The sequence below is a fragment of the Mauremys reevesii genome, linkage group 11 (assembly GCF_016161935.1).
Source record: "Mauremys reevesii isolate NIE-2019 linkage group 11, ASM1616193v1, whole genome shotgun sequence".
Classification (NCBI taxonomy): domain Eukaryota; kingdom Metazoa; phylum Chordata; order Testudines; family Geoemydidae; genus Mauremys; species Mauremys reevesii.
This window is the reverse complement of record NC_052633.1, coordinates 72491736-72515397: the sequence shown is the minus strand read 5'-3', so window position 1 is coordinate 72515397 and position 23662 is coordinate 72491736. Positions and strand designations below refer to the sequence as shown.

General features: G+C 42.7%; 1 protein-coding gene across 2 annotated transcripts in view; it reads right to left on the bottom strand.

Moving 5' to 3' along the window:
- The window catches only part of XRCC5 (X-ray repair cross complementing 5), an 84488-nt gene that overhangs the window by 19394 nt on the left and 41432 nt on the right, over positions 1–23662 (bottom strand). For both annotated transcript variants that reach the window (XM_039495162.1, XM_039495163.1), the window contains 3 exons: positions 20948–21144; positions 9112–9205; positions 6945–7014 (listed from right to left, as the gene is read on the bottom strand). In XM_039495162.1, the coding sequence (XP_039351096.1) occupies positions 6945–7014; positions 9112–9205; positions 20948–21144 (361 nt within the window). The remainder of the gene's footprint in view (positions 1–6944; positions 7015–9111; positions 9206–20947; positions 21145–23662) is intronic.

The window sequence follows — 23662 nt, the reverse complement described above, 5'->3', positions numbered from 1 at the left end:
CATGTTGGTGTCTTTGCGCTTCAGGGCAGGGGACAGCATGTCACAAAGTTTCATGAAAGTGGCCCTACGCATACAAAATTTTCGCAGCCACTGGGAATCATCCCAAACCTCCAACACTTTAGGGTCCCACCAGTCTATGCTTGTTTCCCGGGCCCAGAATCAGCATTCCATGGCATGAACCTGGCCCATTGCCACCATGATCTCCCAATCGCCACTTGCTATGCTTCTAGGAACGTCTGTGTCCATGTCTTCCTCGGTATAGTAATCGCACTGTCGTCGCTTCTTCGCTCGGTTTTGCAGGTACTGCACATACTGCCGGATAATGCGCAAGGTATTTACAATGGTCAAACTGCAGCAGAGATCTGAGTGGGCTCCGTGACTGCCGCGCTATGGTGCCTGCATGGGTAATCCTGGAAAAAGGGCGCGAAACATAGGAGAGCTGTTCGGTTCAAGGTGGCTGATAAAAGGCAGTAAATGGTTGTGTTCTGTAGCTTTCACGGGGTCAGGAAGCTCGCTAGAGCTACAAGAGCGGGAGAGCAGAGTTTGCAGCGGAAGCGTGAGCGGAGTTTGTGGCGGAAGCTGTGTGGTTCAGTTCACGATGGCCAAAAAAAGGCGGGGAATTGTTGCCATCTGTAGCTTGCACGTGACCCCAGGACAGACAACATGGAAAAATTAGCTAGTGATGCAAGAGCAGGAGAGCAGAGTTTGTGGTGGAAGCTGTGCTGCTCGGTTCACGGTAGCCAAAAAAAGGCGGGAAATGGTTAGATAAAAGAGTAGATAGAAAGACAAGAGGACATGCGAGGTGGATTCATAGTACCAGGAGACAGGCGATGCACCATATTGCACCGTCTGCTGACAGTGTGACGTCTGCCATAGCTTTCACAGAGGGAGGAGCAAGTGACGGCACACACCCAGAAATACCCGCGAGAATGTTTTTGCCCCATCATGCACTGGGAGCTTAACCCACAATTCCAATGGGTGGCGGGCACTGCGAGGACTGTGGGATAGCTTCCCAGTGTGCACTGCTCCGACATTCAATGCTAGCCTCGGTACTGTGGATGCACTCCACCAAATTCACGCACTTTAGTGGGGACACATAACACCGAATGTATAAAATCGCTTCCGAAAATTCTAATAGAATAAGTTTGAATTAATTTTGTACTGTAGACATACCCTTAGTTTAGTAATGGTTCCACAAACTTGACCTTCAAGCATTCTCAATTCCTGTTTGTGGCTCTCCAAGTAGTTTCTTGCACAAGGCAACTACCATACCTCAGTAAAGTGTCACCTTAGCAGGCAAAATCAATCAAGCAGTAGCTACTTTGTCCCAAGACAATAAACATACATACAAGTTCAACTTCTAAAGTCCTCAAGCCAAGTAGTCAAGAAGTAAGAACTGCATTGCTTTAAAGACACAGTAGTGAATAAACACTCATATAGAATCTTGTATTGTGTTGTGTTTGGGCCAAAACACAATACAAGAAACAATGCTTAGTTAGATATTGAGGAGAAATGGACTATATACAATGGACGATATAACTGGTAGTAGCTGAGCGACTGCTTTGGATGACCAATCTGCAGATAAGAAGCAGATTTACAGAGAACTTCCAAGCAATTTAATACACAAATCTTCTAATGGCTTAAGTATTTTCATCAAATCAGTCATAGATTTTGGTGTATTTGGCAGCAAAGTCCAAACTATCTCTGATGTATGAAAGATACCTGGGGTAGTAAGCAAGCAGGTGAACTAAAATCAAATATATACTAACAAGAAATACTAGTGTTTTATAATAAACCGTAATAATCTTTGCTGCACTTCTATATACAGAGATGCTTATCAAGAAAGTACCACCCCTGGTGTGAACATTTGCTAAATTTCCAAAGCAAATCTATCATCATAGCAATTCACTTACCACCATGAAACAATCTGATATAAAACAACCTGGATATAATTTCTATTTATGAGGAGATTTGCAAAGCAATGGAAACACTATGAGTCTCCTAGGCAGGATAGGATACTTGCGGAGAGCTATACATGTGGATGTGATGCACTGATTGACTGTCTAATGTCATTTCTCTGCAATGTCTGGAAGTAAGAAAAATTGACAACATTGCAACAAGCACAAAGACTCAAAGAGTGACAGTGGTATTACTAATTCTTTCTAGACATTTCTATAGTGCTCTTCAACATAAATTCCACATATGTAATTGCAGCAATACCGCTTTACTAGGAGAATACTGAAAGTACATCTAATCAAAACACTGTGTGTTTTGGCCACAACGCTGGCTGTCTGATAAGATTTTTGATGCTAACCAATTGCAAGGAAAATTCACAGAACAAAACAAAAGACCTATGCACATTATTTTATCAATCTAACTCAAGTCTGTCAGCAATCCTAGTCTCTAGGGGCTTATAAGAAAATATGGCTGTTAGGATAAGATGTCCGCTATTATCCAACAACTAGAGAATAGACAGCATGCTTGTAAAAGTCTATCCAGGTAAAATGATGTTCAACCCTTTTGGCACTATAATGATGGCAGGGTGCATAATGTCCCCGCTGTGTTTTAGACTTTTCTTTGAAGCAATGGTAGATGAAGCAATTCCTGATCTATCCCTGGAGTAAAGATTAGATTTCACTCAGACAAACTAATTTATTTTATTTGCATGCACTGACAAAGTTGTCAGAAGCTCTTATTAGAGGAACTGCTCTTTGTGGATGACTGAGCACTTGTAACCTACTCTGAGCAAGACCTGCATAAAATGACATCTTTGTGGCCATGAACAGTAAACGAGAGACTGAAGCTATTTGAAAAAAAAAACACAGACTATGAAAAACGCCAGCTTCACCCGCAATAATTATCACACTAGTAAGTCGGCCTCCTCAAATACAGCAGATCATGTCAGCCACAAGTGGCAGTGTACAGTGACAAACCACACACGCTTCAATTACAAAGTGAAGATGATTATGGTTTGGCAACAAATTGGAGTGCCAGTCTCAGAAAGCGCTTCTGCCCCTGCCTCTTTGATATCGGGACAACTCTTGTGCCTGTCTAAATCAGGACATTCTCTAATCATCCCCAATAGATACATATACTTTCAATGAGCTGGCTTCTACATTGTGTATACTGTGAAACTCAGCACGTGGCCCTCTGTTTACTTAGCACGCACACTGCTTTCTTCCATGAATACCACAAAGCTACAGCCCACTCTTGCAAGGTGCAATAGCTTTAAAGTGCTAGTGTAGTCACTGCACAGGACCAGCTTGTACCCTTCTTCACTTCTTTAAAACAAAAAATATCCTGTCAAGCCTTTCTGAAGGGTTTTTTCATGCTTGGGTTTTTTGTTGTTGTTGTTTTAACCTGGGAAATACCAGAAACATGGCTTCAATGGTTTTGCTGGAGAACTTGTTGGGGATAGTACAATATGTGTATCATTAGAGTCCTCACCTTAATAACGGAGAAAGGAGGTGGTGGCGTGGTTGATCTTTAAAATACGACTTTTTTAACACCTATGTAACTTCAATTTCTAAAAAAAAACTTTCTTTCTCCAAAATATTAAAGCAGTCTGATTAAAAATCCTTTCTCCTCTTAATAGCTTCACTTTTACTCTCTTGGCTCTTGCAAAGTCGTCATTTGACTAGGTCTTCAGTCATCACAGGATTTTTTTTATTCCTCATTTTTTTTCTTCCATTTTTCATTAGAAATTGAGATTCTGCCTAGCATGGAAGACTCTCAGGCATTCTTTCTACCGCATAAAGAAGCAAAATAGAGCACAAACTCTCTTTTCTCTCATTTTTATGTCAAATTTTAAAATAATGAAATGCAGGTTGGTATCTGGTTACTTTTTTCAATAAACTATTTGAATGCCACATAATATATCTTTCTCTGCATAGGGGGTTTAACATTTCACATTTTCTGCACACAAAAAATATTTCCCTCCTGAAGTATGATATCAAAAGTATAAAAAGCCAAAACCATTCAGCAGGTTTAAGGCAGGGTCCACTATTATACACCACAAGAAAGCAATATATCAAGCCATTAAAAAGTATGTCTGTAATTTTTTTATATATCAAGCTATTAAGGGCTTTAAAGAAGAAAAATGGATGTGCTGAAAATGTTTTTATTTACACAGCGTCTCCCATCTCTCTTCCTTAATGGATATCTGAACTACATTCCATATAACCATATCCTGTAATTATAGCCCATATCATACACAAAACAAAGGCAGATTGCTGGAAGTGACAAAAGCCATCCAAACACAGATGGCAACCATTTCAGGGACAGTGACTGAATAACGGACAACTTTAAATATAACCTTAAATATAAATAGTTTTCAGTATGTCCATTATGCAGATTTTAGTATTTGTAGCTTAAATCCCTTTCCTGTATGATTTACTTAATTGCTGAAACAGAGTATTTTATTTATGGTTTTTATTTGGATCCCACTTTGGCCTACAGTATAGTCCATTGCATTTTGATGTTTCTGAGATTTGGAAGCATGATGTCAAATACAATTTCTGAATGAGGGGATTTCTGCTGTTTGCTTGAATTAAAAACCATTTTAAAAAAACAGGACATTTGTTTATAATTTAAGTGAGTTTTAACTATCAAAATTCTGGGCAATAAACTGTGATATAAGCTTTAACAGACTGTATTCATAAATGTATATACAACTTAGCATACACATCAATCTATGTTTCGAAGGTGCAAAGAATTGAGTGAAATACCCATGAACTACACTGTGCACATACCTTTTGATTAGCAAATAGACACTACATTTAGTGGCAATAGGTTGTGGCAGGACATACCTCATCTACTCAAAACCTTAAAAGAATGAAAATAATAAGCAGAAAAACTTGTGCAGCCCTTTCCATCTTAATTTTGCCTCCAACACTATTGTTAACACGCTCCATAAGGCTTTCAATTCTATCTCCTAGAGGCAGCAATACATACCCAACTTCATCCAACTTACACTATAATGCAAAATCTTAACAGTGACCTTATATGCTTTTATATCAGCACGTCTAACGGTGGCATTCCATGCATTTTGGTAGCTATTCTGCTTTATCGCTGCTAATATTGACTGCTGCATTTATTTCGCAAAAAAACAGAGTAGCCTGAAATTGCCTTCCTTAATATGGAGGTGGGGTTGTGGGAGACTGCCCAGGTCAGAAAAGAGACCGGGCTGCTTGGATCAAGAGGGAACAATGAATGCATTCCAAGAACGTAGCTTCCAGCAGCCAAACATCCATAAAAAAGCTGGCAACCACGAGGCTCCTTGTACAACTCTATGGGCTGCACTTTGACTACCACCAGCCTAGAGGCCACCTGCAAATCCAGTAAGTACCTCCTACTGGGGCAGCAACCAAGGTAGGAGCCCTGCGTTTCCCTGGGCAGAAGAAAAGCACAGCCAGTCCCAACAAATGGATCGTGGGGGGAAAGGAAAAGCAAGGTGTCATAGAAGGAATTCATGATCCAATATAAGTGAAAATCTTTCCCCAATCCCCTCCCACTAAAAATAGTAGATTCTCTCATTTCCCAGCATTTCAAAGCAGTTTCTTTCTCACTTATACTGTTCCTAACATGCAATCACTATCAGTCACCAGAAGGGGGCTTTGATGCAAAAGAGCAGGTTCCCAAATACTAAAAAGAGAAGACTAATTCTGAACACATTCTGCCCACTCCTGAAAGCCAAGGTTTTCAGAGACAGAGCGTCCCTTTAACATTTTCTGGGAGGCACCACCTGAAACCGCTGCACCTGTCTGCACCTTGGTACAGGATCACTCTTCTCATTATACTCCAGGCTGGGTCTCGTTTGCAGCTCTAAGTCTTTTACTCATTCCACTGTAACTGTGCTCTATGAATATTTTCAGAATTCCTAGGGATTATGTGAAAATGATGGCCAACCCCAGGGAGGTGAGGAGAGGGAAATGGTGTAAACACAGAGGAAAATGTACTTGGGTTTTCAAGATCAGGACATGAAAATATCACAGTCAATGGATTGGTCACTGCAGTCTGCACTTCCTCTCGCCTCTACATCAATGTCCCCCTTCTTTCCTTTTCTGTGTGCTGAATAATAGGCTGATTGAGTGCACATTTAATACATACAAGTGCTGCCTTCCTATCTCCCATCATTCATATAGTAGCTAGTTATTCATACTCTCACTTTCACTTCTCCCCTAAATTCACCTATCCTCATTCACTCACTCACAAGAGTAATAGGGCAGGGGATCTCAAACTGGGGGTCGGAACCCCTCAGGGGGTCATGAGGTCAATACATGGGGGGTCGCGAGCTGTCAACTTCCACCCCAAACCCTGCTTGCCTCCAGCATTTATAATGGTGTTAAATATATTTAAAAGGGTGTTTAATTTATTAGGGGGGTTGCACTCAGAGGCTTGTGATATGAAAGGGGTCACCAGTAAAAAAGTGTGAGACCCACTGTAATAGGGGATACCTATTTATTTATAGGAGTACTTGTGACGCCTTAGAGACTAACAAATTTATTTGAGCATAAGTTTCGTGGGCTACAGCCCTCTTCATCGGAAGCTTATGCTCAAATAAATGTGTCTCTAAGGTGCCACAAGTACTCCTCTTCTTTTTGCAGATACAGACTAACATGGCTGCTACTCTGAAACCTATTTATTTATGCAGATTATTAGAGACTAAATTCTTATTTCTTCGCAGAACAGGATAAATCAGCAGTAGCAGGACAGACTTCTCACATGCTGTCCTGCCAACATGCCTCAATCCTGATCCAGAAAAACCACTTCTCCATAAATGAGTAGAATGTTCAGTTTATCCAGTTCACACAATCCCTGCCCTCAGCTGAGGCAGTCAAGAAGAGGGCCAATTAGTGCCAACTGTGGTGATGATTTTTCTGTTATGGCCATTTGAACTCTGAAGTTGCTGTTAAGCAGAGTTAAGCCAGATAAAAGCAACTTACCTTCCTTGAAGTTAGCATTCTTTTGCCTCACTAGAACACAGAAGTTTTCTGCTGGGTTAATACTCCCAACCTACAAAAGAGCGAGGAATGATTACACTACATGCCAACGCATAGCTCCCCTTTCCTCCTGTATATCAACAGAAATATTTACCATCAATTTATTTCAATATGGATGGAGAAGGTACATTTTTTGCTACTATGGGGTCAAATAAAGGACAATTCTTAGGATGAAATGTTAACCCTGATCAGAGGCTAGTTTTGACATGAACAGCTATACAAGATGAACTTACACTTACTATACTTCCCTCCTATGAACTGATCACATTCTCTAGGCGTTGGAGGTCAGAGGTACAGGAATTCAGGCTGTTGGCTAGTTCAGCTTCCAGACTTTTTGTAGCTTATTCATCTTAACCCATGCTTAATTAGGAGTGAGAGTTCTTAGCAATGCGGGTACAGAGTAGTTGATTCGGCCCTCCAATAAGACACTGGAAAAGCTAATACTCAATTCAGCTAGCTGCTGCCCTTTCTGGTCCAGTCTGACATTTCAGAGCAGATGCTTTGAGAAAGCGTGTAAGGGCAGAGACCTCACACCATCTAAGGGAACTAAAAGCAGATCAGGCATAAAGAAAGATTCACTGCAGAAATGAGCAGAAGAGCTACAGACATACAAATCTACACTGCTTAGCATCCTTTTTCCAGCGTACCACGTTAACTCTGAGCCACAACAAAATATACAGTCAGTCTTCTCTGAGAAAGGCTCCACTGTTCTGAAGATAGAGGAGAAATACTCTTGGCTCTGTTCCCTACTTGATCAATCTAACCCACCACATTATATTCTTCTTTAAGGCCAAATTCTGCCTTCCGCTAAGTACTGGCTTGTGGCTCTGAGGGAAGTACTCGGACCCTAGTATTCTAACAAATATTCTAATAGCAAACTGAAAAGAATGCAAGGAAAAGGTATATAATTTTTTAGGTTGCAAGTAACTTTCACAGTAAAGATCTGGGAATGGAAAAAGGCTATGTAGCCCATCCACTTGCTTCCTGCATCCTTCGGACTATATTCTACATATAAACTCCCCCTATATCACCATACTCATTTTGGCTTCAGGGAAAAGGTATATTTAAATTCTTCTCCCTAAACAGTGAGTCAAAATTATTCTAAATTTATTTTATATTTTAATGCTTTACAAGCAAACATTTCTCACACACATCTTCTAATACATTGCTTCTTCCTGTTAGTGGGTTGGGGTTTTGGTTTTTTTTTTTTCCCCCATTTTTCAAAAGTATACTATGCTATGCTATTAGAAAATCTGATTTTTATGTTGGGTGTGAAATGAGCACAGCCCTCTTTCTTTTTAAATCACGTCATACATTTCAAGTGTTGAAAAGAACTGAGATATTCTTTTATCTTTTATCTTAATTTATATAAAATAACTATTTTTTTCTCTGATACCAAAATCAGGCAAGCAAAGGAAGATACATAGCTCCGACACATACTTGCATGCCAATGAAGCCTAACAGATAGGAAGCTAATTTAACTTTAACTTTGGTGGCAGAAATAAACCAATTTTGTGACTTGTTTTCCCAAGCAATGCAGACAATAGGCTCTGAAATCATAGCAACATTTGGAAAAAGCGGAATATGAAGGGGTTTAGGGTACGACTATACTACCCGCCGCAGTCGACTCGCCACCATGAGGATGGCCAGGTAAGTCAAACGAAGATACTTCGACTTCAGCTACGCGAATAGTGTAGCTGAAGTTGTGTATCTTAGATCGATCCCACCCCCCAGTTTAGACCAGCCCTTATTTTGCTTTTTAAAGCAGCAGATACAAGAGAAAACTAAGAACAAATTCTGCTCTTGTATCTAACAGTGAATCTCAGTTCTGAAATTCTATTTCTCTTACACCTAAGGAATAGCTCTTGGGAGTTCCATGCATGTTGGGAAGGAAGAATTTTGCCTTAAAAGCAGTCAGAGCTAGCTGGCTATTACATTCAGATAAATACAAGAACAGGACTAGTCAGTTCATTTTACATCCAGCAGGAAGTAATTCTCAATCAAATGTATTTCAGATGAGAGATGCCCCTCCATTAATATAAAAAAACAGTCCCCAAGGGAAGGTCTAGAATTATTCTTTCCCATGAAAGAGAGGATTTGTAAAGCTTACAGTGGTGACATTGCCTTCAGCAAGGTTTGCGATGCTAAAGCTGCCTTCTTCATTTTCAGCATTTGCCTTTTTAGTACTGGGTCCATCTTCATTGCTGGAAGTGAAGATGACAAAAAAATAAATGCAGCAAATCAAAACAAATCAACCTCCCGCCTGAGCAACAAGTGTGTGTGTTTGTGCAATATATGATAAAAAGAGAAGACCAGGATGACAATTTATGTTGTATGATTGTCTCCACCCTATGGACAAACCATATACTGATAGAAATGTAGGGCAGGAAAGGATGTTGAGAGGTCATCAAGTCCAGCCCCCTGTACTGAGGCATGACGAAATATACCTAGACCATCTCTGGGAGGTGTTTATCCAACCTGTTCTTAAAAACCTCCAATGATGGAGATCCCTCAGCCTCCCTTGGAAGCCTATTCCAGACCTTAACTACCCTTATAGTTAGAAAGATTTTCCTAATATCTAACCTAAATCTCCATACCTTACCTTATTCTTCCTACAGCAGACAGGAGGAGAGAGCACCCCCCAGCAGAAACAATGGATCAAATTCAACCTTTGTGTAAGCAAGAGCAACCCTCACTGAAGTCAATGGATTAAGTGCCCAACTATGCTAGGGTTGAACAAAAGACTTTTTCCCACCACCAGGAATGTGGGACACTGCCAGACCCATTATGTGGAAGTCCACATGCTAAGGCAGCCCAGCTTCATTTTATAGCATATTCGTGATCATTAGCATTCACATCATATTCCTTTTAAAGATGAAATTGCCAGAGCAGGTAATGGAAACTTAACATTTAAGTAAGAAATCCATTTACTCTTCAAATATTATTTGCTAGTTCCTGTCATGGAATTGATAGCTATTAGATATCTGTGTACACAGAGAGCTGAGAGTCTAATAACCAATCTTTTCCATCAGTGTACTCTAGAGCTTTATCAACTTCCACTTACAGCTGTCAAAACTTACTAGACAATCCCCAATTAGGTATGGGAGCGAGCGCTCTCAGAACGACCTTAAACTATATCTGAAAATACTTTCAAAAGACAAGTTTTAATTTTTTTAAATTAATTATGGTTTTAGGCCATCTTCTAACTTCGTCCTCTCAGATAACAGATTCCAAGGTGAAGACTCAAACAGAAGAATGAATTTTGTCAGCTAATATAATATGGTAAACTTTAACAGTACATCTTAGGGATGGGAGAAGAAAATCGAGTTAATAATAACAGGAAAAATCAAAGATGTGTATAATTCTGTTCTTTGCTCTTAAGCATAAACATATGAGGCTATTGAAAAAGGAAAACCAATTTGAGGTAAGAATGACAGAGCTACTGAATGATTACAAATATTGTGAATTAGCCCTGGTCTACACTAGGAATTTAGGTTGAATTTAGCAGCATTAGATCGATTTAACCCTGCACCCGTCTACAAGGCGAAGCCGTTTTTTCGACTTAAAGGGCCCTTAAAATCGATTTCTGTACTCCTCCCCCGACGAGGGGATTAGCGCTGAAATCGACTTTGCCAGGTCGAATTTGGGGTAGTGTGGTCGCAATTCGATGGTATTGTCCTCTGGGAGCTATCCCAGAGTGCTCCACTGTGACCACTCTGGACAGCGCTCTCAACTCAGATGCACTGGCCAGGTAGACAGGAAAAGGCCCGCGAACTTTTGAATCTCATTTCCTGTTTGGCTAGTGTGGCAATCTGCAGGTGCGTGCAGATCTCATCAGCAGAGGTGATCATGATGGAGTCCCAGAATCTCAAAAGAGCCCCAGCGTGGACCGAACGGGAAGTACAGGATCTGATTGCTGTACGGGGAGACGAATCTGTGCTATCAGAACTCTGTTCCAAAAGACGAAATGCCCAAATATTTGAAAAAATCTCAAAGGGCATGAAGGACAGAGGCTATAACAGTGCTGCATGAAACTGAAGGAGCTGAGGCAAGCCCACCAAAAAACCAGAGAGGCAAACGGCCGCTCCGGGTCAGAGCCCCAAACATGCCGCTTCTATAATGAGCTGCATACCATTCTAGGAGATGCCCCTACAACCACCCCACCCCTGTGCTTTGACTTCGTCACTGGAGTAGCACGCAATAGGGATGCGGGTTTTGGGGATGAGGAGGAGGAGGAGGTTGAAGATAGCTCACAGCAAGCAAGTGGAGAAACAGTTTTCCCCGACAGCCAGGAACTGTTTCTCACCCTGGACCTGGAGTCAGTACCCCCACAAACCCACCCAAGGCTGCCTCTCGGACCTGCCAGGCGGAGAAGGGACCTCTGGTGAGCATACCTTTGTAAATATTATACATGGCTTAAAAGCAAGCGTGTTTAATGATTAATTTGCCCTAGCATTTGCAGCCAGTACAGCTATTGGAAAAGTCTGTTAACGTGTCTGGAGATGGAGCGGAAATCCTCCAGGGACATCTCCATGAAGCTCTCCTGGAGGTACTCCAAAAGCCTTTGCAGAAGGTTTCTGGGCAGGGCAGCCTTATCTGTCCTCCACCAGCTGCAAATGTTTCAACGCTCACACTATCTTCTCCTTCCCAGAGGCTAGCGAAGATTAGAAGGTGAAAAAAATGCACTCACAATGACATGTTCTCTGAGCTCATGCAGTCCTCCCACACTGAAAGAGCTCAGCAGAATGTGTGGAGGCAGACAATGTCAGAGTCCAGGAAAGCACAATATGAATGCGAGGACAGGTGGCGGGCTGAAGATAATAAGTGGTGGGCTGAAGATGATAGGTGGCATCAGCTTGGTGACAGAAGGCATGAGGCAATGCTGAGGCTACTGGAGGAACACTGATATGTTCCGGCGTATGGTTGAGGTTCAGGAAAGGCAGCATAACCACAGACTGCCACTACAGCCCCTGTGTAACCAACCGCCCTCCTCCCCAAGTTCCATAGCCTCCTCATCCAGACACCCAAGAACGTGGTGAGGGGTCCTCCGGGCACCCAACCACTCCACCCCAGAGGACTGCCCAAGCAACAGAAAGCTGCCATTCAATAGGTTTTAAAGTGCAGTGTGGCCTTGTCCTTCCCTCCTCCCCACCCCACCCTGTGCTTCCCTCCTCCCCCACCCCTCCCGGGCTACCTTGGCAGTTTTCCCCCTATTTGTGTGATGAATTAATAAAGAATGCATGAATGTGACACAACAATTACTTTATTGCCTCTGCAAGCGGTGATCGAAGGGGGGGGGGCGATTAGCTTACAGGGAAGCAGAGTGAACCAGAGTGGGGGGTCATCTAGGAGAAACGAACAGAACTTTCAAACCGTAGCCTGGCCAGTCATGAAACTGGCTTTCAACGCTTCACATTCTATCACCATTCTGCACTTGCTCAACCTATAGTTGAACAGCTCCTGACTACTGTCCAGGTTGCCTGTGTACAGCTTCATGAGCCATGGCATTAAGGGGTAGGCTGGGTCCCCTAGGATAACTATAGGCATTTCAACATCCCCAACCGTTATTTTCTGGTCTGAGAAGAAAGTCCCTTGCTGCACCTTTTGAAACAGACCAGAGTTCCTGAAGATGCAAGAGTCATGTACCTTTCCCGGCCATCCCACGTTGATGTTGGTGAAACGTCCCTTGTGATCCACCGTACTTGCAGCACCATTGAAAAGTTCCCCTTTCGGTTTATGTATTCGCTGCCTTGGTGCTCCGGTGCCAAGATAGGGATATGGGTTCTATCACCCCACCACAGTTAGGGAATCCCATTGCAGCAAAGCCATCTACTATGACCTGCACATTTCCCAGAGTCACTACCCTTGATATCAGCAGCTCTTTGATTGCTTTGGCTACTTGGATCACAGCAGTCCCCATAGTAGATTTGCCCACTCCAAATTGATGCCCAACTGACAGGTTAGCTGTCTGGCATTGCAAGCTTCCACAGGGCTATCGCCACTCACTTCTCAACTGTGAGGGCTACTCTCATCTTGGTATTCTTGCGCTTCAGGGCAGGGGAAAGCAAATCACAAAGTTCCATGAAAGTGCCCTTATGCATACGAAAGTTTCGCAGCCACTGGGAATCGTCCCAGACATGCAACACTATGCAGTCCCACCAGTCTGTGCTTGTTTCCCGGGCCCAGAATCAGCATTCCATGGCATGAACCTGTCCCGTTAACACCATGATGTCCACGTTGCCGGGGCCAGTACTTTGAGAGAAGTCTGTGTCCATGTCCTCATCACTCTTGTCACCGCGCTGCCATCGCCTCTTTGTCTGGTTTTGCTTTTGCAGGTTCTGGTTCTGCATATACTGCAGGATAATGCGTGTGGCGTTTACAGTGCTCATAATTGCGGCGGTGATCTGAGCGGGCTCCATGCTTGCCATGCTATGGTGTCTGCGTTGAAAAAAGGCACGAAACAATTGTCTGCCATTGCTCTGACGGAGGGAGGGGCGACTTGGCTTACAGGGAATTAAAATCAATGAAGGGGGTGGGTTTGCATCAAGGAGAAACACACACAACTGTCACACAGAATGGCCCCCTCAAGGATTGAACTCAAAACCCTGGGTTTAGCAGGCCAATGCTCAAACCACTGAGCTATCTCTCCCCCCACTATTCAGGGAGGGAGGAGAAAATGAATACAAATGAATACAAAACAAATCTGGTCTTTCTTGTTTTGATCCACTCCATCTCTCCTATACATCTTAGGCTGGCAGCAGACTCGCCAGAAGACGGTGTAGTGCAGGCAGGACTGAATCTCCATGAGACAAAACTTAAAAAAAAAAATGACCTGGAGTCACTCCCATTTATGTCCAGGTGCCCCTGACAGACCTCACCGAGGTCGGCTAAAAGAGCACCCAGGAGACAACGACGATGGCTACCAGTCGTAATGCACCGTCTGCTGCCGAAAAGCAATGAGCTGCTGCTGTGTAGCAATGCAGTGCCACTTCTGCCAGCACCCAGGAGACGTACGGTGATGGTGAGCTGAGCGGGCTCCATGCTTGCCGTGGTATGGCGTCTGCACTGGTAACCCAGGAAATAAGGCTCGAAACGATTGTCTGCCGTTGCTTTCACGGGAGGGGTGGGGGGGGATGGGGGCTGACGACATGTACCCAGAACCACCCGCGACAATGTTTTTGACCCATCAGGCATTGGGAGCTCAACCCAGAATTCCAATGAGCAGCAGAGACTGCAGGAACTGTGGGATAGCTACCACAGTGCAATGCTCCGGAAGTCGACGCTAGCCTTGGTACTGTAGACGCACTCCACCGAGTTAATGGTCTTAATGGTCTTGGAGTGGGGGACACACACTATCGACTGTATAAAATCGATTTCTAAAATATCGACTTCTATAAATTCGACTTAATTTCATAGTGTAGGCATACCCTGAGACATCAATTACTGTTAATAGTTGTTCATAGAAACCAAAAACAGAATCAAATAAAAGTGTTATTCTGAAAAATCCTGAACCTGCAGCAAAGAAAATCAGATGCTTGAAAAGGTAAGGATGAGAAAAAGACACTAGGCCAGGCACTGTTCTGCATTCTTAGCAACTGGAAACTAGCTTTAAAAATTACAAGAATATGAAAGGTAAAGCTCTAATTTTAGAAAGAAACTTTCCAACCCTCATCTTTACCACCCTCTACCTACATCACAGACCACACCTATCTCTACTTTTCTCCCTCAATTTTATCATTGGTCTTCTTTGTCCCTTTGCTTAATTTTGTCACTGTTGGGATAAAATCATTCTCCTTTGCAACTACTGTCATCTGACATAGCCTTGCTTCTCACTCACTGTAAAAGTTTGGCATATTATATCAAGCAACACTGGGGAAAACTGCTTAATCACTCTTTGCCTCCATGTACTCATCTGTAAAATGGAGAAAGTAATACTCACCTAATAAAGCATAGGTTATGGACTGGTAAGTTAATTAATGTATTAAAGAGTGTTGGGATCCTTGAATGAAAGGGCACTATAGCAGTGCAATGTTCTCTTAAAATCTCCTCTGAAAACATGCTTTCACCCTTGTGAAAGCTTCATTTTTTTCTTTGTGCCTCTGCCATTATTTTTAATGTTGTTTTAATGTTTTAATATTTTTAGTGTTTTGGGATATTACGGGTATGATAGATGCTGTGAAGAAAATAAAGTTGTATTTAAACTTAGGGCCAGATCCTCAGCTAGTGTAAATCAGTGTAGTTCAGCTGAAGCCAATGGACACATACCAGTTTACATGAGCTGAAGATGTCTCTCTTAAAGTTTATCTGTTACTCGTAATATATTGATTAGCTAACTGCATTTTAGAAATGTAAAAAATATTTAAGAAAAATTAATGAAGTGTACATTTAAGATTAATTTAAAGGCTGGAATATTATACCCACTTCTAAGTTTATATAACAGTTTTTCCCAAACTGAGGTTAGAGTGGCTCCTACCTCTTCATTGCAAACCCACGGAAGAAAAAGGAAAATTTCTGTTTTACTGAACTTCTTACCATTTAGGACTCAACAAAAGTGAAACTGATTAATGAATGCTGAATATTAAAATCTACATTAACATAGCTTGTTTCTAGTCCATACCACCATTATACTGTGATCCCATCAGATCTCAAAAACTAAGCAGAGGTGAATCAGGTGAACATTTGGATGGGAGACATCAAATAAAAAACCTAGAAGCTGCATGAATAGTATTGGTGATTCATAATAACAACAACAACATTACGCATCTGTAGGTGTCAAAGATTCATACAAAGTTGCACAAGTGTCATTATCCCTATTTTACAGGTGGAGACACTAAAAAGCAAAGAGGTGAAATGACTTGGCCAAGATCCCACAGAGTCAGTGATACAAACGGGAACAGAGCCCAGTCTCCTGACTGCAAGTCCAGGATCCAGTCCACTGGACTATACTGCCAATATTGGGACTTTTCCCTCCAAGGAATGTCCTAACTGTACTGATGACATTCACATGACACATAATGCCTTATTTTAAAAGACAGTGATAAATAAGAGATAATCTCACTCAACACGCAAAGTACTGTACAAACAGCACTTACCTTTAGAGCAAAGAAAAATGTAGTGTTTCTTTCAAATCAAAACCAAATGTTTAATAGCACTGTGCATCTTCTCCTTAATACCAGGAGTTTAGGTTTCTGAATTTTAGTGAGTTTGAAATAGAAATCTCTCTCACAGCTTCATTAATTTTAAGGCTAAAAAGGCCAATGGTGATCAGTTAGTCTGACATCCTGCATAACACAATCCATACAACTTCCCTAAATTAATTCCTGCTTCAAATCTAATAGCTGAGGTTCAACTAGAGCATATCTTTTAGAAAAATATCCAATCCTGATTTAAATATTTCCAGAGATGTGGAATCCACCACAACTCTTGATGCATTGTACCAACAATTAATTAATGAGCAGAGGATCCACCGCTGGTGGCTCAGCAGTAGAGAGGAACTGGACACATCTAGTAATAGATCAGCAGCAGAATGTCTTTTGTTTCTGATATATTTTAAAAACTTTCTTGTTGTCCTTAAATCTGCTGCAATAGATTTTTCTTTGCTGCCAACATTCCCTTTTTCTATTTGTTATACATTGATTTTTTTTTCTTGGCTGCTTTTACTTCCCCTCTAATGTAGGCCAGTTTTTTCACCTGTGGGATTATGGCTTTTTGGGCATCTAGTAAAATGTTCTTAAACAGTTTCCAATTATTGTTCACATTTTTCCATTTAAATTTGTTCTCCCAGTTGATTTGGCTTGTAATTTTCAGCTTTGTGAAACTGACCTGTTAAAAGTACCAAGTATTTATATTACTGGTTGGGACACAGGAAGGAAGAACCAGAATTCACTAATCCTGAATTAATAAACCTTGTCAATACTGCTAACACAAAAGCAAGCAGGCACAAACAAAGCAGTGAATGAAATAGAAAGCAAGGTATTTAACAATCTGGGTTTGGACAAGAAGTGATGAACAGTACTGACCAGTGGAACTGAATATTCAATATGAGTAAATAAAATAAAGGGCACAAAGTACTAAATGAGAATTTTTAAAATTACACCTCTACCCCGATATAACACGACCTGATACAACACAAATTCAGATATAACGCAGTAAAGCAGTGCTGGGGGTCAGGCGGGGCGCCACTCGGCGGATCAAAGCAAATTCAATATAATGCGGTTTCACCTATAACACAGTAAGATTTTTTGGCTCCTGAGAACAGCATTATATCGGGGTAGAGGTGTACTCAGTGGTGAGCCTGAGCCGGTTCGCGCGATCCGGTTGCGCGCGAACCAGTTCTATAAGGGCTTTATTTAACAAAAGCTCCGGCCCAAGCTCACGTCCCCCTCCTCTCCTGCTCCGCCCCCCTTCTCCTCCCCCTCCCCTGCTTCCCGCGGGAAGCCTGAACCAGCAGCAGGCAGGCAAGCTGGAGCGGGGGGAGGGGAGGTGTGGCTGGGCGGCGCGGCTCGGCTCCTGCCCCTGGGTCCGGCTGCGGCGCGCGCGCTCGGCTGCTCGGCCTGCTCCTGCCCTGGCCCCGGGTCCGGGTCCGTCCGGCGGCGGCGCAGCTCCTGCCCCGGCCCCTGGCGTCTGGGTCCGTCCGGGCGGCGCGGCGCGGCTCCTGCCCCGGGTCTGGGTCCGGCCGGGTGGCGCAGCGCATCACGGTTCCTGCCCCGGCGTCCAGGTCCGGCCGGGCGGCGCGGCTCAGCTCCTGCCCCGGTGTCTGGGTCCCAGCCCCAGCCCAGCTGGGCCCCCATCTCCAGGCAGCAAGGTAAGGGAGCAGGGAGGGCGTGTTGGATAGAGGGCAGGGGAGTTGGGGGGGTGGAGGGCAGGGAACAGGGGGATTGAATGGGGCAAGGGTCCGGGGGCAGTCAGAAGGAGCAGGGGTTGGATGGGGCGGTAGGGGGCAGTTAGGGGTAGGGATTGCAGGGACAGTCAGGGGACCGAGAGAAGGGGTGTTTGGATGGGGTAGGGGTCCCAGGGTGCCATCAGGAATGAGAGAAGGGGTGGTATGGGGTGGCAAGGGGCAGTCAGGGGACAGGGAAGGGGGGTGGATAGGGCATGGGTGGGGGGGGCTGTCAAGGAACATGGGGGGGTTGGATGGGACAAGAGTCCCCGGGGGGGTGGGTGAGGAGGAGGGAACCGGTTGTTAATATTTTGGCAGCTCATCACTGGGTGTACTTCTCAATATTTATTACTAAACAAAAATGTTACAGATGCTAACTCAAAGTGGCAAAAGGAAGGACATTCAGAACCAAGGTCATCACACTGTGCAATTCATCCCACTATGCCTAGACATTGAAATACAAACAATGATACAGAACAGGACAGATTCAGTTAAGAACTCCTACAGCACCATAAACACTAAGAGGTTGGGAACACAATGGATAGCTCTAAGTACAAATCACAGAAATGCAGGGTGGGAAGGGACCTTGAGAGGTCATCAAATCTAGCCCCCTTCACTGAGTCAGGACCAAGTAAACCCAGACTATCCCTGACAGGTGTCTGTCCAACCTGTTCTTAAAAACCTCCAATGACGTAATTCCATTTGGAAACCCATTCCAAAATTTAACTACCCTTATAGTTAGAAAGTTTTTCCTAATATCTAACCTAAATCTCCCTTGGCGCAGATTAACTCCATAACTTCTTGTCCTACCTTCAATGGACATTGAGAACAACTGCTCATCGTCCTCTTTCTAACAGCTCTGAATATCTTTGAAGACTATTATCAGGTCACTCATCGGTCTTTCTCTCTCAAGACTAAATACACCTACTTTTTAAATCTTTCCTCATAGGTCAGATTTTCTAATGCTTTTATCATTTTTGTTGTTCTCCTCTGGACTCTCTCCAGTTTATCCACATCCTTCCTAAAATGTGGTGCCCAGAACTGCACACAGTATTCGGCCTTAGTGAGGCCTCAGCTGGAGCAGAACAAGTCAATTACCTCCTGTGTCTTACATAGGCCACTCCTGTTAATACACCCCAGAATATAAGCCTCTCTCACAACTCTGGATATGCTGACTCATATTCAATGGGCTATCCACTATTATCTCCAGATCCTTTTCAGCAGTATTACGACCTAAGCATTTATTGCAGTTGTGCATTTGATTTTTCCTTCCTAACTGAAGTACTACACACTTGTCTTCATTGAATTTCATCTTGTTGATTTCAGACCAAATCTCCTCTTTTCAGGTGGTTTAGGTCAGAACCTTAAATTATGTCAATAAAGTTATTTGGTTCCAATAACGGTGGTAGAATAATAATAATACTTAACACTTTGACAGAATCTTCACAGTGCTTTACAATAATAGGCACCTGCCCATCAAATCTCCTGGAGGGGAGAAAATAAGACAACTGTGGGAACCAGCTCTTAAGGCTTCCAACACCAGAAGCAGCTCTCCCAGGGCAGTGATGGTAGGCAGAAGGTAGGTCCTGCTATTGCAGCTGGAAAGGAAAGAGGTTGTTCCAACTAGGGACATTGTCCCAGAAAGTTTACACTTTGAAGACTACGAACTAGGGACAAGGAGAGCAAGATATTTATGAAAGAAGCTGGAGACTCACACACATTGTAAGATCAGCCTCACTGGGAACCCCAAAATTTACGGTAGTTTAAAGGTAAATATACCTGTAACAGAGCACTGATCCTTGGGTGATCCATTCATCTGTTACAGACTCTGGCCATTGAAAATTGGGAGTCATAGTTGTAACTCATATGATTAGGAGCAAGCATGTGATCTACAGGCATCTAGACACAAGAATCCCTTAGACAGAGGCAGGAAAAAGCAGAGGACCAGGGTCAAAGAAGAACCGGGATTAGATACCAGGGACAGGAGAAGTCTTAATGTGGTCTTCCCATAACAGCCAGGCAGAAGGGGCTCTGCTGCACAATGTAGGGAAATGGCTGCAGAGAACCCTTCACCAGTGGATGAAAGACTATCTGCGCTAAGCAGAGAGCTGACAGACTGCAAAGCCCACAGGGGGCTGTGAGAGAAAGGATTAACTGTACAAATACAAGTGAGGCAAACACATTATAGTTAATAATAGCAGCAGCAACAATTTCTATTCTAAAAAGCGTTGATTCAAATAAAAGTCTTTGGAGGAGTCCACAGTGACTTGGCTTCTCAAGAAATTAACGCATAGATTATTATTAGGGTTGGAAGGGACCTCAAGAGATCATCTAGTCCAACCCCCTGCTCAAAGCAGGACCAATCCCTAAATCCCTAAATGGCCCCCTCAGGGATTGAACTCACAACCCTGGGTTTAACAGGCCAATGCTCAAACCACTGAGCTATCCCTCCTGCCATATTACATAGCAGACTCTATTATGAAAATCAAGCTGCTTTTCCTTTGACTTAGCATTCAAATAGAAAATACTAAACAATGTAAACAGCACACCAAGATGGAAGACGTCTTTTACAACCAGTTTAAAGCTCTGAAGTATTTATCTATCTCCATGGTATAATGCATATGATCTTAAACTGAACAAGACCTTTTGTTGTCCTTATTCAAACCATTTATTACTACTCATATGACAACAAATACATACATTCGTTAACAATGTACATTGTACATGTTCTCCAGACTTTTTTAGACTCCTTTCCATTTCCCAAAGATGTTCCCATGAAACTTTATGTGTTGTTTCCACAGACCACAGAGTTCCCAATCCATTGCACCCTGGGAACTAGATACTGGGACAAAAAAATAAAAACAAAACAAAAAATCCTACGCAGTCATGCAGAACACACTACCACAAGGTACTCTATCTACAGACTCTTAGGCATCACAAGATATTCTATCCACAAGTGATTGGTCTCATGTACAAAAGATTTCAAGCCTGCTATATTCAACAAAAACAATCTGAAATGCTTAGAGAACAATTTATTTTAAAAAATCCATAAAAACCTTCAACTTACTTGTCTTTGAAGACACCTTGAGCAGTCTTCTGTTCTTTCTTCTTGCCAGCATCTTTCAGGGGAAAAAGTGCCTTTATTTTTTCAAGAGGAGCCTGGCATCTTTCGCTCACCTCTTGAGGTGTCTCCAACATTTCTAAAAGGTGCTGTTCAATGGGTGGCAATGGCTTGTCAGGATGAAAAGCCTTATGCTGCAGGCACTGTCAGGATAAAGAGTGGGCTGGTGAGAAGAAGGGTTTTCAGGTTGTATTTTACAATTCACCTGCATTTGGCAAAGCACCTTCTAGTTTTATACAATGAATATTACTACATAGGTGAGAAATATCCTGGCTCAAGATTGGCTGAAAACAGTCATGTGATGAGACAAACTTCCTGAGGACCTCCTCAGAGGTCAATAACAATATAAACCAAACAGCTCAGACAAGCAAATGAGAGCATCCTCACTGACTGCAATAAATTCTGTGAAAACTATTACTTAACTCCCAGGAACTAAACTGCTTTCTCCTTCCAGCTGCCTAACTTCAATTTACCTTTAAAATGTTAGTTTCAAAGGAAAAGACTTTAAATTCAGGGTCATGTGAAAGAGATTTTCAGATATTTCTGATGGAGACAGTCTGAAGACAGGTAACAATATATATACATTGACTTCCTGCTTCAGTAAACATCAAGCTTTATTGTCCCTCAAAGAAAACATTTCCTCTTGGGTCAATCATATCTGGATATTCACAACAGAAGTCATTATGTACCTATGAGCAAACAGAAAGAGAGAGAAATGAAAAGGTAGGGGTAAAAGAGAATAGATATTTTTTCAGATTAGATTTTAAAAGAGCGAGAGAACAGATGAGGCTGACAGAGGCACATGATGGCTCGAAAAGATGGCAAGAGCTACAGAATAGAAGGTTCTTTCACAACAGTGGCATGAGAGTAGACAAAGAGGAGGCCCGTGCTAGATAAACGGAAGGACAGAGAGAGACCAGGTCAATGAGGTGGGCTGAAGAATTTCCATGGAAAGTTTTAAGAACAAAGCAGGCACTTTTGAATTGATATGAAATGAGTGGGAAGCTAGTGCAGATGTATGTTTGTATATCTGAGGAACATTTGCTACTGAAATGAACTGTACAATATATATTATGTATAAATGTGTGGGTAAGTATTCAAAAACGGAGTTATGCTCCCTTGTTGGCTGTCAGGCATGACCTCAATTTAAGAAAGAAAAACAAAACAAAAAACCCTCCACATTCATGCTGAAGAGGTGCCAATAACACCAATCCCTATCATATGTTACACATCAATACTGATGCTCTTCCATGCCGCCATTCAGAGTGCAATCCACATTAGCATATACTTTCAAAAGGAGGCAGTTGCACAAAACAACAGATTGAAAAACACTTGTAATGATTTAAGGCATAATTATTTTGAAAAAGAATAAAGATGTTGCTGGAAGCTGTAGCAATGGCTCGTGTAATGCAAAAACAATATTAAAACAGCGTTAGGGGACTGAATTAAACTCACAAAAGCAACACATTGTGAATCTGATTTGAATATGTATTGTAGGCTACTGTATCCTAAGGTCCTCTGTGAGTCAGCTGCAGTAACAGGGTGGACTGAGAAACAAGAACTGCCTGTATTTATTTACACCCAGCTGCTTTTGTGGGTGTGACAAGACTTTTGATGTTATTTTAACTCTTAGAGCTTAGACTAAGAGGATAAGAGACTGTTCCACAAGGAAGAGGGCTTCTGGCTGCCGTGTGGGGGAGCAGGTCAGTGAGATGATAGGCACCTTGGAAACACCTAAGCTAAATAAATAGAACTCTCTGTATATTTATCCTGAATTTTCTATCTCAGTCCGTCCCACACACTCTGCTTCTCCTTTACTTTGAGACTCATATTCCTCTTCCACTTCCCTTGGCAACCAGGCAGCTTCATGCTGCTACCCTGCTTCCAGGCTCACTCTCCCATTCGTGTAAGCTGTCAGCAATGTACTCTGCTCTGCTTAAACCCCAGATGTGCCTTGCATTCCTAGCCTGAAGGAAGGATCAGGATTTGGTAGCAGAAGGTGGCAATTCACAGTGAAAGGGCTCCCTAGGGAACTCAGAGACCACAGTGACGCACACAGAATGAAGATCTCCTAGATAGGTAAGATGGACAGGGCCAGTTCAGGGCCACTGCAGGGAAGAGTCCTAACTTGCTTTCCCTAGCAGCAGGCAGGCAGCCTCAACAAAATGCTTAGGAACCAGTTGGTACTCAAAGTGTTAGGACACTGGCTAACCTCCAGGTGTCTAGAAGTTCAGGTGAGAGCTATACTTGTAACTGGTTTAATACAATCTTTTGAAAGATTCATTCCGGTCTCATTTCCAATAAGAATGCCCCCAGTCGCTGTTTCAGCCTCTCTTGGCTCCCTTCTGCCACCTGTCTTCTACATCAAGTAAAAGCCATGTCCACATAGAGCTTTTTGGAGAAATCTCCCACCATGGGTGCACAGCCTAAAAACCTCAGTGCAGGAGCACCTACAGGCTCAGTGCTTACATCAGGGTAAATTAAATGTAACATATAAACAGGGGCAATGTCCTATGTGGGATATTAGACCTGGATTGTACAGCAGAAACCCTTAAATTATGCAGTACCTTCTCATCCAAGCTCTTCCCCTCATTAATTTCCTGCTCACCCTGTCCCAGTACAGCACAATCTGTCCAGTGTAACTCATTACTTCTTTATTTT